The sequence below is a fragment of the Carlito syrichta genome, unplaced genomic scaffold (assembly GCF_000164805.1).
Source record: "Carlito syrichta isolate Samal-C Ts95f unplaced genomic scaffold, Tarsius_syrichta-2.0.1 Scaffold287936, whole genome shotgun sequence".
Lineage (NCBI taxonomy): Eukaryota > Metazoa > Chordata > Mammalia > Primates > Tarsiidae > Carlito > Carlito syrichta.
Genome location: NW_007232032.1, coordinates 105,925 through 120,573, shown reverse-complemented (window position 1 = coordinate 120,573; position 14,649 = coordinate 105,925). Strand labels below are relative to the sequence as shown.

Genomic DNA, 14,649 nt, shown 5'->3' with positions numbered 1-14,649 from the left:
ACTACTCCTGGCTTTTTTTTTTTTTTTTAATTTATCATAGGGATGACGTCCCACCAAGTTGTCCAGGCTGGTCTCGAACCCCTGGTCTCAGGCAATCCTTTCACCTCCGCGTCGCAAAGTGCTGAGATGACAGGCGTGAACCACTACACCCAGCAATCTTTTCATATATTTTGCACTGTGGTAATGACCAATTAGTGTTATTAAATCAGCAGAGTGGGTTGTGGGTTGTAGCTAACATTAAAAAAAAAATCTGGCCAACACAATCTTCGGGTGCCTCATGCGTGGGGAGATGGCGGAGCCGGTGACCAAGTCAGTGCTGTTTGTGGGCCTAGGTAACATTTGTCGGTTACCCACTGCAGAGGCAGTTTTCAGGAGACTTGCAACTGCTCAAAACGTTTCAGAGAATTGGAGGGTAGACAGCACTGCAACGTTCGGGTATGAGATAGGTAACCCCCCTGACTACCAAGGGCAAAACTGCATGAAGAGACACGGCATTCCCACGAACCACATGGCCCAGCAGATTACCAAAGAAGACTTTGTCTCATTTGATTCATACTATGTGCGGACGAAAGTAATCTGAGAGATCTGACTAGAAAAAGTAGTCAAGTTAAAAACTGCAAAGCTAGCTAGGCTCGGTGGCTCAGCCTGTAATCCTGCGCCTTTGGGAGGCCAAGGTGAGTGGATTGCCTGAGCCCGCGGGTTTGAGACCTGCCTGGGCAACTTGGCGAGACCTCAACTCAACAATAAATCAAAAGTTAGCCGGGCGTGGTAGTGGGCGCCTGTAGTTCCAGCTACTTGGAAAGCTGAGGCGGAAGGATCACTGGAGCCCAGCAGGTTGAGGCTGAGGTGGCTGGGAATGGCCACTGCACTCCAGTCTGGGTGACAGAGAGAAACTCCAACTCAAAAAAAAAAAAATACCTTGGCATGGTGGCTCATGCATGTAATCCCAGCACTTTGGGAGGTGGAGGTGAGTGGATTGCCTGCGTCCATGGGTTTGAGATCAGCCTCGGCAACTTGGCAAGACTTCGTCTCTACAATAAATAAATAAAAACAAAACAAAACAAAAAAACTACAAAGCTAAGATTGAACTACGTGGGAGCTATGATCCACAAAAACAACTTATTATTGAAGATCCCTATTATGGGAATGACTGACTTTGAGACAGCATACCAGCGATGTGTCAGATGCTGCAGAGCATTCTTAGAGAAGGCCCGCAAAGGCTGGCCGGGCCCTCTAGACCCCAGCGACGCCCTGCATTTCTCAGTCGGCGTGCTAAAACATAATAATTCTCCACAGTCCAAGGCCCCAGCTCTTTCTTCAGCTGACTTACTGTTTCTTACCTTAAAAAATATTGATAGATGGAGATCTGTGGTGTTTGGCAGAAGAATAAACAAAAACCTTTGATTCAGACAGTTAATGGAGTATGCTAAGCATTCTTAGACTATTTGAACCTCTCACTTTGCCCCAGTTACAAAAATAGTGGCACAAACAACATATATAGCAACAAAATAAAGCATAATGAAGTCAAACATCACTTGGTCCAGGTCACTATCTCAGCCTTGAGGCTTAGATAATCTAATCTCCTTCAGTAGGTTTGTGTGGATGCCTCGATGACGGACAGGTGCCCTCTGCTCCCCTGTGCTGCTTCTCTCTTTGCCGTGGGACCTTTTTTTTTTTTTTGAGTTGGAGTCTCACTCTGTCACTCAGACTGGAGTGCAGTGGCCGCTGGGCTCCGGCGATCCTTCCGCCTCAGCCTTCCAAGTAGCTGAAACTACAGGCGCACGCTACCACGGCCGGCTAATTTTTTGATTTATTGTAGAGATGAGGTCTCGCCAAGTTGCCCAGGCGGGTCTCGAACTCACAGGCTCAGGCAATCCACTCACCTCAGCCTCCAAAGGTGCGGGATGACAGGCTAAGCCACTGAGCCCAGCTGCCATGGGACCTTTTAAGGGGTGACAGTAGTCCCCTCTGTAGGAGCTCACCATCTAAATAGGAGTGTTTCAATGCATGCTCACCCATCATGCACACTTGTGTGTGTAAGAAATAGGAAAGAAAGATTTATGGTCTCAGTGTTCAGCACCTTTAAAGCTTCGTGATTTGGGTCTAGTTTATTTCATGAGGAGTTCGACTCATATGCACCTATTTATACCGCTTTCCCTCTGAAAACTTACTTACACCCAGAAAGGACATGTTTATACTGGCTTACAACAGCATTGAGGAATGTGTCTGGTTTTTTTTTTTTAATGTACTTGTAACCCAGATGTCAAATATAAATTGGTTTAGGTGGGAAGAAATAATTTAAAAATTGGAAAAAGTTGTATTTTGTAGGCATGCTTGAATACTGATATGTTAAGTATTCTTTCGTGAGCATTTAATAAATTTATAGGCAAGTATAGGTAATTTATGTGTACTTTGAAATAACGTGAAATTCATATGGACATATGTCAGAAAAGCTTGTTTTGAAAACAAACTGGGGAGTTATAAAAATACAGCTGAGATACGAAAAAAATCTGTATCTCTCTCTCTATATATAGGTATATAATATGGATTTGAGGTGGCATACTACCCAGAATCAAAGCTTATATTCCTGTTGCTACAGTCTCTTGGTAAGGTAAAGGAGAATTAATGGCAGAGTGACACGTGAAGACTGCTAAGGCAAGGCTAGCTTACAAATTCATTTCTTTTTTTTGTTTTAGAGTTGGAGTCTCACTCTGTCGTCCAGACTAGAGTGCAGTGACACACTCCCGGCCACCGCAGCCTCAACATGCTGGGCTCTGGCGATCCTCCTGCCTCAGCCTTCCAAGTAGCCGGAACTACAGGCATGCATTACCATACCTGGCTAATTTTTTATTTATCCTAGAGATGAGGTCTCACCAAGTTGCCTGGGTGGGTCTCGAACCCACGGGCTCAGGCAATCCACTCCAGCCTCCCAAAGTGCTGGGATGACAGGCTAAGCCACTGAGCCCAACCTATAAATTCGTTTCTAAGTATTTTTTACCTGCTTATTGTTACCTTATGTGTGGTGTGACTCAGGTGAAATAAGGGCCGCAGTCCCTGTCTTCGGGCTGCTGTGGTCAAACTGGCTACAACTTATGTTACAAAGCAGTTAGAAAGCAACATAGGTGAACGTGACTGTCCCGTGTGCGCGACTGTCCCGTGCTCAGAACCTGAGCCCTCTCCTCGGGACGGGAGACCCTTCTTTGGACTTCCCCTCCCCTCTCCATCCTTTTCTCGTGACTGAAGGCCTCAGCCTGTGGAGGAGTCTGAGATAAGAACTGGAACATTGACAGACCTTGTTTGGGCCACGTGGGTTTGTGCTTTGGTGATCTGTAGCTGCTTTTTGCTGAAATAGCTGGATATCTGTGAAATTCATTTGGAAATCCAAATCCCATGGGCATCAGGCAAGTAGAAGATGTGTATCGTAGTGTTTTTCTGCACGATTGTATTATTTTTGCTTAATAAGTAAATAATTTTGTAAACTTTGAAAAGTGACTGTAAGTGGGTGGTAGATTTGAAAACATTTTAGTATTTTGAGTTTAAACACCTATCTCTGCTATGGATATAATTTTGATACATATCAACTATCACACAATTAAAGTCTACATATTTTATAAGAAACAGAAGTTGGTATCATCTGTGTTATTTTGATAGAAATTAGACCTTAGACCAGGCACGGTGGCTCAGCCTGTCATCCCAGTACTTTGGGAAGCCGAGGTGAGTGGATTGCCTGAGCCTGCAGCTTCGAGACCAGCCCGGGCAACTTGGTGAGACCTCATCTCTACAGTCAATCAAAAATAAGCCAGGTGAGGTGGCGCACACCTGTAGTTTCGGTTACTCGGAAGGCTGAGGCGGAAGGATCACCGGAGCCCAGCAGGTGAGCGTGCCATGGCACTCCAGCCTGGGCGACAGAGTGGGATTCCGACTTAAAAAAGAAATCAGGTCTTAGTTGGCCACAGCGACTGAGAAGAGATTGGTGGGATGTGGGATTAAGGGATGAAAAAACCCAGAAGCACCAAGGAGTCCTTGTACTTTGGGGCACTTCTGTTTCCGTCATGTCACTTAGGGTGTGTGTCATGGCATTCTTCTGTAGTTTATTTATAACAGTATGTTTAGGAACTAACTCTTTTTCTCTCTTAGAATACAAAATGAGAAATTAACCTTATTCTTTACTCACTTGGGTTAGGCTTTCTGGAAAGGACCGAGTTGATGACTTTGATACTAGTTTAAAAGTAAAATGTGGCTGGGCATGGTGGCTCATGTCTGTGACGCCAGCACTCTGGGAGGCTGAGGCAGGAGGATCGCTTGAGCTCGGGAGTTTGAGACTAGCCTGGCAACATAGTGAGAACTCATCTCTATTTAGAACAAAACAGAAAAACCCTAACAAAGTAAAACCAGATTAACAGCACATGGACCTTGGGAACATTATTTAGTCGATATGATTTAAATGAATAAAGTTCAAACTTAAAAATCTACACTTTAGTTTACTTCTAACATTCATTGGGCTTCATATTTTGTGCGTTTGCATTTTCTTGGAGGAATAATGTGCGTTTGCAGTACGAGTATTAGCAGGCAGCTCTGCGGCCTGTATGATAAATGCTGTTTCTTTGGCTGAAGCTGAGACTCTGAGATTCTTTTATACTGATGTGTAGGAACAAATTTAGTTCTTAAAAACAAACCAGGAATTTGTGTAGCTTAAAAGCATTGCTTTGCATATTTCAGACATGTTTAGGCCTTTTCATAATCTATTTTTTGAACAGAATGAACTCAGAATCTTAGGTCTGGAATATTTGTTAAGCAAACATTTGATTTCCTAGAATATGTCAACCATGGTATAAGGCATGGGAGAAACAAAGATGAAGATTCCATCCCTGCCTTTAGGCAATGCAGAGGCAAGTTTTGGACACAGGCATTAAGAGCATGTAGCATGATGGAGCAGGTACAGAGTAGTATGTTTTTTGTTTTTTGGTTTTTTTTGAGTTGGAGTCTCACTTTGTCGCCCAGACTGGAGTGCAGTGGCCGCTCCCGGCCACCGCAGCCTCGACCTGCCGGGCTCCGGGGATCCTTCCGCCTCAGCCTTCCAAGTAGCTGGAACTACAGGCGCGCGCTACCACGCCCAGCTGATTTTTTGATTGATTGGAGAGAGGAGGTCTCGCCAAGTTGCCCCGGCGGGTCTCGAACCCGCGGGCTCAGGCCATCCACTCCCCTCAGCCTCCAAAAGGCGCGGGATTACAGGCTGAGCCACCGAGCCTGGTTGGAGTAGTATGTTTTTAAAGTGCACGGGAGCACAGAGACAGCATGTGGTTGTCCATGGAGGAGGACCCCAGGGAGGGGTTCGTGGGAGGGACACTGAAGAAAGTCGGTCCACCAGGAAGACACTTGAGAAGAGCGCTTTAGGCGAGGCAGCGGCACGGTCGAGGACAGAGGAGAGCCTCTTCAGGGGCACTGCGCAGCTGCGATGTCTTGGAACACAGCGTGTGCAGGAGAGTGTGGGGGTGAGCCCAGAAAGTTGAGCAGGAAATAAATCATAAGGGCCTTCGCTTTGTACCTGTAGGCAAAAGGGAGCCACTGAGGACTGGGTGTGGTGACTCACACCTGTAATCCTAGCACTTTGGGAGGCCGAGGCAGGAGGATTGCTTGAACCTAGGATTTCGAGGCCAGCCTGGGCAGCACAGTGAGACTTAGTCTCTACAGAAAATAAAAAAATTAGCCGAGTGTGGTGGCACGCACCTATAGTCCCAGCTACTTAGAAGGCTGAGGTGGAAGGCTCTCCTGATCCCAGGAGGTCGAGGGTGCAGTGAGCCACAAGTATGCCACTGCAGTCCAGCCCGGGTGACACAGTGAGATTGACTCAAAAAAGAAAAAGAAGTCAGAATCAAAAGTGTGTGTTCAATGATATTCTGGAAGTGCAGCTGATACCATCGAGATATTCTTATCCTTCTCTCTTGCCACTCTTTATGCACAGGATTTTATTGAGGCTGTGAGACATTCTTTAAGGAATAATTAGAGATTTTTCCAGCCCAGTCTTGACTGCACAACTTCTCTGGCAGAGAATAGGAAGGACTGTGAAGTAGAGCTTCCCGGCCACTGGGGCCACGTTATTCTTCTTTCCTGGGCGGCAGCCAGACAGAACATTCAGAAACACTGAATGGGCTTGGCAGCCGAGGAAATGCCGGCCTGTCATCTCGCGTCACAGGTCAGCCCAGCGCCGGCGCTCTGAGACCTGTCCTCTTCCTTTCTGCAGAATCACTGTGGTCGGAGGATGCACTCCCTGAGGGTTTATTTTTAGGGGGTGAGACGAATTGCCTGCTTAGGCAGTAGACTCAGACCGCTAAATATACAGAGTACACGTTGTACAGCATAGGAGACATGTGGCTGGGTCGTTCCCTCCATGTGTGAGGGCTCATCATCTTAATTTCAAAGAGTTTAATCATGCCACCAAATGAAGCCTAACTGGTATTAGGCACTCAAGTCAAAACAGGCTCAGAGAAGAAAGCAGGGTCCTGAGCATCGCGGGGGTCCCAGAAACAAGGGACGTTCCCACTGTGGCCTCTGTCTCTTCTGCAATCAAGATACATCTTAGCTGCTTGCAGTTGTGTCCGGGGCCTCTGCTGGCCCCTGCGAGGCCTTCGTGTGATATAGAAAGAGGGTCACGTAAGCCCTTGCGGGGGCCCCTTCCTTTAGGAAGATGCAGGTCTCGTGAATGGGCCAGGTTTCTGCCCTCTGTACTTCCTTGGCAAGGGCTTTGGTGTCATACACAGACTCACCAGTTGCACCTCATGGCCCTACTGAAGCCTCTGTGTCTGCAGACCTGATTTTTTTTTAGTCGGAGTCTCACTCTGTCACCCAGGCTGGAGTGCAATGGCATGCTCATGGCCATCCCAGCGTCAACCTGCTGGGCTCAGGCGATCCTTCTACCTCAGCCCTCCAGGCAGCCAGAACTACAGGCATGCGCTACCACGCCCGGCTACTTTTTTGATATATTGTAGAAATGAGGTCTCGCCAAGTTGCCCAGGCTGGTCTCCACCCCCTGAGCTCAGGCAGTCCTCTCACCTCAGCCTCCCAAAGTACTGGGATTATAGGCGTGAGCCATTGCACCCGGCCCTGCAGACCTGATTTTAATTACTTTGGGTTAGTCCAGTCATTTCTTTCTTCTTAAAAAAAAAGGTAGAGCTGGCATGGTGGCTCACGGCTGTCATCCCAGCACTTTGGGAGGCAGAGGCAAGAGGATTGCTTGAGCCTGCGAGTTCGAGACCAGTCCGGGCAACTTGGCGAGACCTCGTCTCTACAATAAATAAAAAATTAGCTGGGCATGATAGCATGTGCCTGTAATTCCGGCTCCTAGGAAGGCTAAGGTGGAAGGATTGCCGGAGCCCAGCGGGTCGAGGCTGTGGTAGCCATGAGCGTGCCACAGTGCTCCAGCCTGGGCGATGGAGTGAGACTTCAACTCAAAAAAAAGAAAAAGGTAGAAAATGCTGCTACTCCCCTAGAATGTGCGAGTGGCTGCCTCTCCTTCCCATCTGTTACTCAGTCTGCGTTGGCAGCTGCACTTCCCAGTTGGGAATCGCAGTTGTTATGTTGGCCAATCGTGGCATCTCCGAGTCTTGATCAACAGGGAAAGCCAGAGACAACTGTTGTGGAAATCTTCTGGAGGGCGGCAGGCTCTTGAGTGCATGTGTCATTTCACGGGGGTGGAGCTGCACGAGCCATAGCCGCCAAGAACCCACACGTCTCCTTTCTTTTGTTCCAGGGGATTCCACTGTTACTCTTTTCAGTACTGAGGCACGGTGGGGTTCGACCATCAAGAAAATAGTGTAACCCTCCGTGTTTTCACTTTCCGAAATGGCACAGTTTCTGATTTTTGTGTTCACCTTTGTTCTTTCTCTCAAATTGTCCTCTAGTATTTTAAAACAAATCAGGGGAATGATTATCCACAGTATGGAAGGACAAATTCCCACAAAGAGCTTCTGTAGCTTTCTTGATTCTTGATGATTACACAGGTTCTGGCACACTCTGGAGGACAGCCTGTCTTGGGGCAACCAGAGCGTCTCCATTTTTTTTTTTTTTGAGTTGGAGTCTCACTCTGTAGCCCAGGCTGGAGTGCAGTGTCACACTCACGGCCACCCTAGCATCGACCTGCTGGGCTCAGGCAATCCTTCTGCCTCCGCCTTCCAAGTAGCTGGAACCACAGGTGCACGCCACCATACCTGGCTAGTTTTTTGATTTATTGTAGAGACAAGGTCTCGCCAAGCTGCCCAGGCCGGTCTCAAACTTCTGGGCTCAGGCAGTCCGCTTGCTTTAGTCTCTCAAAGTGCTGGGATGACAGGCTTGAGCCACCGCACCTGGCTGCTTCTCCATATTTAATGAAAGCACAGAACAGACAGGGTTCCGTCCAAATCCTACCTAACCTGCTGAAAGTCACCTGGAGAAGAACTGCTGACACGGGCGTCAGATGACACCAAGACAGGGCAGCCTTCCTCTCCTGAGGGTGTTGTCAGCTCTGCAGCAGACAGCCTGGATTTTCAAAGAAGAGAGGCATCTTTGGAATCTCCACTAGTATCTGCTGAGGTCAAAACAGACCCAGTGTTTTCTAAATGACGGAAAATAGAATGTTCCTGGGAAGGCGCAAGTGACACAGAGAAAACCCTCGTGGATCGGTCTAAGCCCAAAGTCCAAGTTCCAGGGCTTCTCATTTTCTTTTCTTTGAAACCTTAAAGCAGATCTTGCTTTGGAAAAAACCCTAAGTAATATGTGAATTATGAGATTGTGAAAGAAGGAAGAAGGCTGGAATCCAGTCAGATTTTTGGCCTGAGATATATGACAATGAAGTTCAAAGTAAACATTGTTGTTTTAATGTTCTTCCAAAGAAGAACATTGTTTATGTCTCTACGTGAATGTTTTAAAAGTTCTGGGTGATTGAGACAGGTTAAAAATATTTTAGAAATTTCAGATTTACTTATAAAGTGCTACCAACAAACAAAGCAAACCTAACTCCACTGAGAGTGAGTGTGGTCATTTATGAAGCATTTTAATGTACAACCATGTTGTGGAAAGCTTTCTTTTAGGCACTTCTAAGGTGAGCTCATTTCAGACTTATAGTGTCGTAAGTTTGATTAGTTTGGGGTTGGGTGTTAGGAATGTAAGAAATGTAACAGGGCTCTGAGAACAAGTTAAAAGTCCTGTTACAGGCACAGTGACCCCGGGGGAAACATGGTAGGCTCACTTCACTAAGGATTGTCATATCCGGGAACCATCGGTTCATAATAACAACAGATGTGTAAGTATTCATAGTGTGTTCAATTCTCTTCTGAGAACTGTAGGAACTACCAGGAAAAAATAAGAAAAGGAAAGAAAAACAGAGAAAGTCCCGCCATGCAAGTTGCTTCAGTTCAGCTAAACAGATGGGTTATATTTTCAGGCAATAGTTAAATAAAAGTACAATTTATTAAATGGCACATTTTTTTTGAGTTGGGGTCTCACTGTGTTGCCCAGGCTGGTGGTCAGTGGCACACTCACGGCCACCGCAGCCTTGACCCGTTGGGCTCCAGCAATCCTTCCACCTCAACTTTTCAAGCAGCTGGAACTACAGGCACACACTACCACACAGCTAATTTTTTGAGTTATTGTACAGATGAGGTCTCACCATGTTGCTCAGGCCGGTCTTGAACCCCTGGGCTGAGGCAATCCTCTACATCTCGGCCTCCCAAAGTGCTGGGATGACAGGCTTGAGCTACCACGCCCGGCCGGTACATACTTTTTTTGAGTGATAATATGAGTACCTAGCACTTATGAAAGGCTTACTTTACATATGTACTAACTCATTGAATCCTCACAACTCCGTGAGGTCGATTTTATTCCCATTTCCCAAAATGGGAACCTGGAGGAGCAGAGACGACAAGAAGCTCGTCCCTGGTTGTGCAGCTGGCAGTGCAAGGTCCGTGTTGGAGTCCAAGGCATCCAACCCCAGAGTCCATGATTTCCACACTGCGGTGCTGTCTTGGGGAGGAGCGAAGCATCCGACAGTGTTGGGAGGACGCTTGGAGCGATGACCCTTGGGCTGCGGGTTACAGAAGGAAGGTGTTCGCGGGAGCACGGCGAGGGAGCAAACGGAGCGGAGTGATGTGGTGAGAAGGCCCGGGAGGAACTGGAGGCTTGAGGACGGCACCTACCTGGCAGCAGTACCAGCAGCGAAGGTTCCTCTGTCCTGGCCGCGCGCCTAGTGCCGCCGTGTCTTCACTGGGCTCTCCTCTACTCCGGGCAGCAAGTCTCTGGAGTTGGGCTTGTTATCCCCCGCTTACCTAGATGGCAAGCAGCAAATCTCTGCATCAGGATCTGGATGCCAGCCGGCTGACTCTCAAGGCTGGGCCCTGCCCCTGCACCGTGGTGGCACAGGTGGGAAGACGGGGAACAGCCCCTCCACCCCAGCTGGACTTTTTTGCTTTCGTTTGGGCTAGGCAGGGTGGCCAGAGAGTCTAGGAAACTTCGAAAACCAGATGGGGAGCCAGTTGCTTCGAAAACGGCTGCTTTTCTCATTAAAATGGAGCCTCCAGTGGTACACATTGGCTGTTCTTGCCTAGTTGTAGATGTGAACGGAAATAGAGTCATTTGGGAAGCGCTTCACAGAGGCCCCAGCACTCAGTCGCCCTCTGATCCAGCCTTTCCTGCTCGCAGCCCTTGGCGGCCAAGATATATAGTCACGATTGTTTGCTTTCCTTCTATTTAGATCCTTCCAGGAAAGTGTGTAGAATAGAAAGCACAGTGGCGTGTCACATATTCCTGCGTGGCTCCCTTGTGTACCAAAAACGTTGCCAATGCCCCAGAAGCTCTTGGTGTACCCCCCACAACTAACTGGTGTCCTGCTAATGGACGTGCCCACTCCATTCTAGCTTCTCCCTATAGTCTTACCAACTAAGTGTGTTGTCGCCCTGATCACTGTAGTTTAGTTTTGCCTGTGTTTGAATGTTGTATGAATGAAATCGTGCATATAATTAGTGTTATGAGATTCATCCATGTTCTCGCATGTAGCAAGCATTAATTCGTTTTCATTGTTGTCTCATATTTTATTATATGGATATAGTACAGTTTGTTTATGCATTTTATACTATTTGGACAGTTTGGTTTTTGGCCTCCAGTGTGAGGCTATCACAAACAGTTTTATTGGGAACGCTCTTATGCATATAAGCATGCGTTTCTGTAAAACACACCTGAGGGTGGAATTGTTGGGTCATAGGTAGTGCAAGCTTGAACTTTCATAGATACAGCCAAACTTTCCAGAGCGTTTCCACCAATTATTTCCACCAGTGACGTGTGGAGTTTCCACTGCTGTGTATCCTTGACCAAAAAATGACCCATTTTTTCCAATTTTAATCATTTTGGTTGGTGTATAAGGATATCTCATTGTGGTTTTAACCTTTTTTTCCTTTTGGCTAAGAAAAAGTCAATAAGAAGCTTATGAAGTTATTGACTAAGAAGAAGCCTTTGATTTTCAGTTTTCCATGCAGTCCCTATCTTAGTACTGCAGTCAGGAGTTGATGATACTTTTTAGAAAGAATATCTTTAATTTTAACTGGATGCATAAAAGCAGTTAGTTTGGGATATTGCCCGAGAGTCTTACTTTATACTTTTTATTGGCTTATCTAAAAAACAGATGTAGTATTTCTTTTCATAATTATTAACCTGCTATTCCAGGAATCATAAGAATTACTGAAATAAGTATGGTCTGTGGTTTACAGACTTGGATTTAATGAGTAAATCTTCCTAGTTCCTCAGGAATTGAGCCATTTTTTCTTTGTTAGTTCTTTTTTTTTTTTTAATTGAAGTTCAACCATGGTAACTGACCTGGTTGACATTGAATGGCTAGTTACTGTTGACTGAAGTAAAACAGACTTTAACAGCTCATGGGGAACGTCTGAAAGGTAAAGTGACTCAAGATAAGTGTCTGTGTTCTGCTCTGAAAATAGCAAAAGGCATACGGAACCCAGAGCTAATTGACTTGTCAGCTTAATCTCGCTTTAATAATGCTTTGGCATAATAAAAATTGTACTGTGATTTCTTTTTGCACAGTTAATACTTAGAATGGAAAAGAATTAAGATGGTAAAGCTTTGAAGGTATTAAATGCTGGTTAAATTCTGTAAATAAACTCAAAGTGTGTGAGTGTGTGTGTTTAAAGTTTTACATGTACTGAAAAGAGAATTTTGGAGTTTTTTTTGATAACTGAGTGTCCAAAAATGCCAGTTTTGTAGCTATTTATAAGTATAAAACAATTATGTTGTTTTATTCTCCGGTTTGATGGAAACATGTACATTTCTAAAATATGTTTGAAATAGAATAATTTAACCTCAGATTTTGTCCCATTAATAGTCAGTTAGTAGTAGAAGGACTTTTAAGCCAAAAAGTTTTAGGTACTTTAAAGGTTGATATAAACTTCATCTGAAAACAATTATAATTTAAACTTGGAAGGTAAATACTTAAAATGTAAAATCTGGTTCCAACAAGTAGGAAAAAAATATGCTATGTGTATGGTTGTTTTTGATACTTAATAGGAATGAACCCTGGACCAATTGTGGTTTATTCTCCTGGTTGGCTTAGAAGTTGAATATAATTGGTTGTACAACTTTTGATTCAAACATTTAATTTAGACTAAATGGTTTGGATTAAAAAATACTCTACACGTCTTACATAAAGTCACAAGTTGTGTCTTCTCGTACTTAGGAGTTTTAAAAAGAACTTGAAAGATTTCTGGTAAAGGTAATGAATTTTACTTTTGGAAAAATATAGAAGTTTGGAAGAATGAACGTCAAAGAGATTTCTGGTTTCTTTTTTCTTGAAGTTGGAGTACAGTGGCATGCTCACAGCCACCCCAGAGTTGATCTGGTAGGCTCCAGCAATCCTCCTGCCTCTGCCTTCAAAGTAGCCAGAACTACTAGCATGCACTACCATGCCCGGCTAATTTTTTTGATTTATTGTACATACGAGGTCTCACCAAATTGCCCAGGCTGGTCTCGAACCCCTGGGCTCAAGAAATCCTCTCACCTCGGCCTCCCAAAGTGCTGGGATTAGAGGCTTGAGCCACAGCGCCCGGCATCTGATTTCTTTTTAAATAAGATAAAGTTTTGAACAAATTTTTCAGATTAAGAATCAAAATGAGAAAAGTCTGTATATATTTTATATTTTTTGCTTTTGTATCCTTGTGATAAATTTTGAAGTATATCATGTTTTCTCCAGTGTAGTCACATATGTAAGCAAGCAAATTATATTTATTTGAAAATGTGATGCTAACAATTAGATAATAGTGATAACAGTATATGAAGATATTCGCACCCACATTTAGAATGCTGACATTCAGATTAACCATTTCCAAAGTATGTATACTTTTTCAGGACTGGGCATAGTAGCTCATGCCTGCAATCCTAGCACTTTGGGAAGCCGAGGCAAGAAGATTGCTTGAGGCCAGGAGTTTAAGACCAGCTTAGACAATATAGCAAGCCCATGTCTCTATAAAAATTTTTTTAAAAATGAGCCAGGTATGGTGGTGTGCACCTGTAGTCCTAGCTACTCAGGAGGCTGAGAGAGAAGGATCAGTTGAGCCCAGAAAGTTGGGGCTGTGGTGACCGTGATCATGCCACTGTCCTCCAGCCTGAGTGACAGAGTGAGTTCCAGACTCAAAAAAAGCAAAAGCAAAAACAAAAAAAGGTTTTCAGCTTCTTAAAATTATTGAGGCAGTTATATTTGGCTCTCAAGTAAGTAGAATTAACATCAGGGACCTAGATCTGATCTCTTCTTGGCCATTAAGTTTTGTAAAGTTGGCCTCAAAACCTGAAAAACTAACAAATATGTTTGTGAGTTGTTTTACTCAATCAGCTTGTCACAGGTATCTATCCAGCTAACATTTTACATTAATAATTCAGTTGATATGGATGAACCTGCCAGTTCTCCCCACTTGGCCAGGACCACTTTGAAATAAATTACTCTTTTTCAAACCATCTCTGGTATATGTGGATTTTACCATGTGTGGTAGATAATTCAACTCCAGTTAATATGTACTTAAAAGCCCTTTTAATCCAAAATTAAGCTTAATCCCTTTTTAAATTAAAAATGAATGTCTGCTTTATGGCACTTTCTCTTTTGCTTGGCAGTTTCAGAATCAGCTCAAAGGCGGACACTTTGAGAGTCTTATATCTCCCATGGATTTGTATTGTTTTCCTTTTAGATTTCAGTAATCTAAATAAAGACTATGGGGGGATAACAAAAAACTGGTGATAGAATGTAAGCTATGGCCACGAAGGGAGTGTCACTTGCTGACTTCTCACCTTTACTTTTAAGATAAAGACACGGACGTCACCGTGAAGGGGAGTGGGGACGACTTTGGCTTGCGAGACACCTTGAGCGTGGCGTCCACGGACTCCTTCACTTCGGCAGCTGAGGTGGGACAAGGGGGTTCCTGATGGGGGTTTGTCTGTCTCTCTTGACTGGGGGGAGCGTTGTGCTCCTGTACGGTAATTCGGTTCAGTCACCCTTTATTTAGCATCTGCCCGGATACAAAGATAAATGTAGCGTGAAAATTAGCTTTCACAGATATTCACAGCCTCTTTTTTTTTTTTTGAGTTGGAGTCTCACTCTGTCGCCCAGGCTGGAGTGCAGTGGCCGCTCCC

General features: G+C 44.9%; 1 protein-coding gene and 1 pseudogene across 3 annotated transcripts in view; both read left to right on the top strand.

Moving 5' to 3' along the window:
• The window catches only part of MIGA1 (mitoguardin 1), a 78,972-nt gene that overhangs the window by 40,513 nt on the left and 23,810 nt on the right, over positions 1–14,649 (top strand). For all 3 annotated transcript variants that reach the window (XM_008053168.1, XM_008053167.2, XM_008053169.2), the window contains exon 8: positions 14,321–14,421. In XM_008053168.1, the coding sequence (XP_008051359.1) occupies positions 14,321–14,421 (101 nt within the window). The remainder of the gene's footprint in view (positions 1–14,320; positions 14,422–14,649) is intronic.
• On the top strand, positions 275–10,217 carry LOC103255207 (annotated as a pseudogene).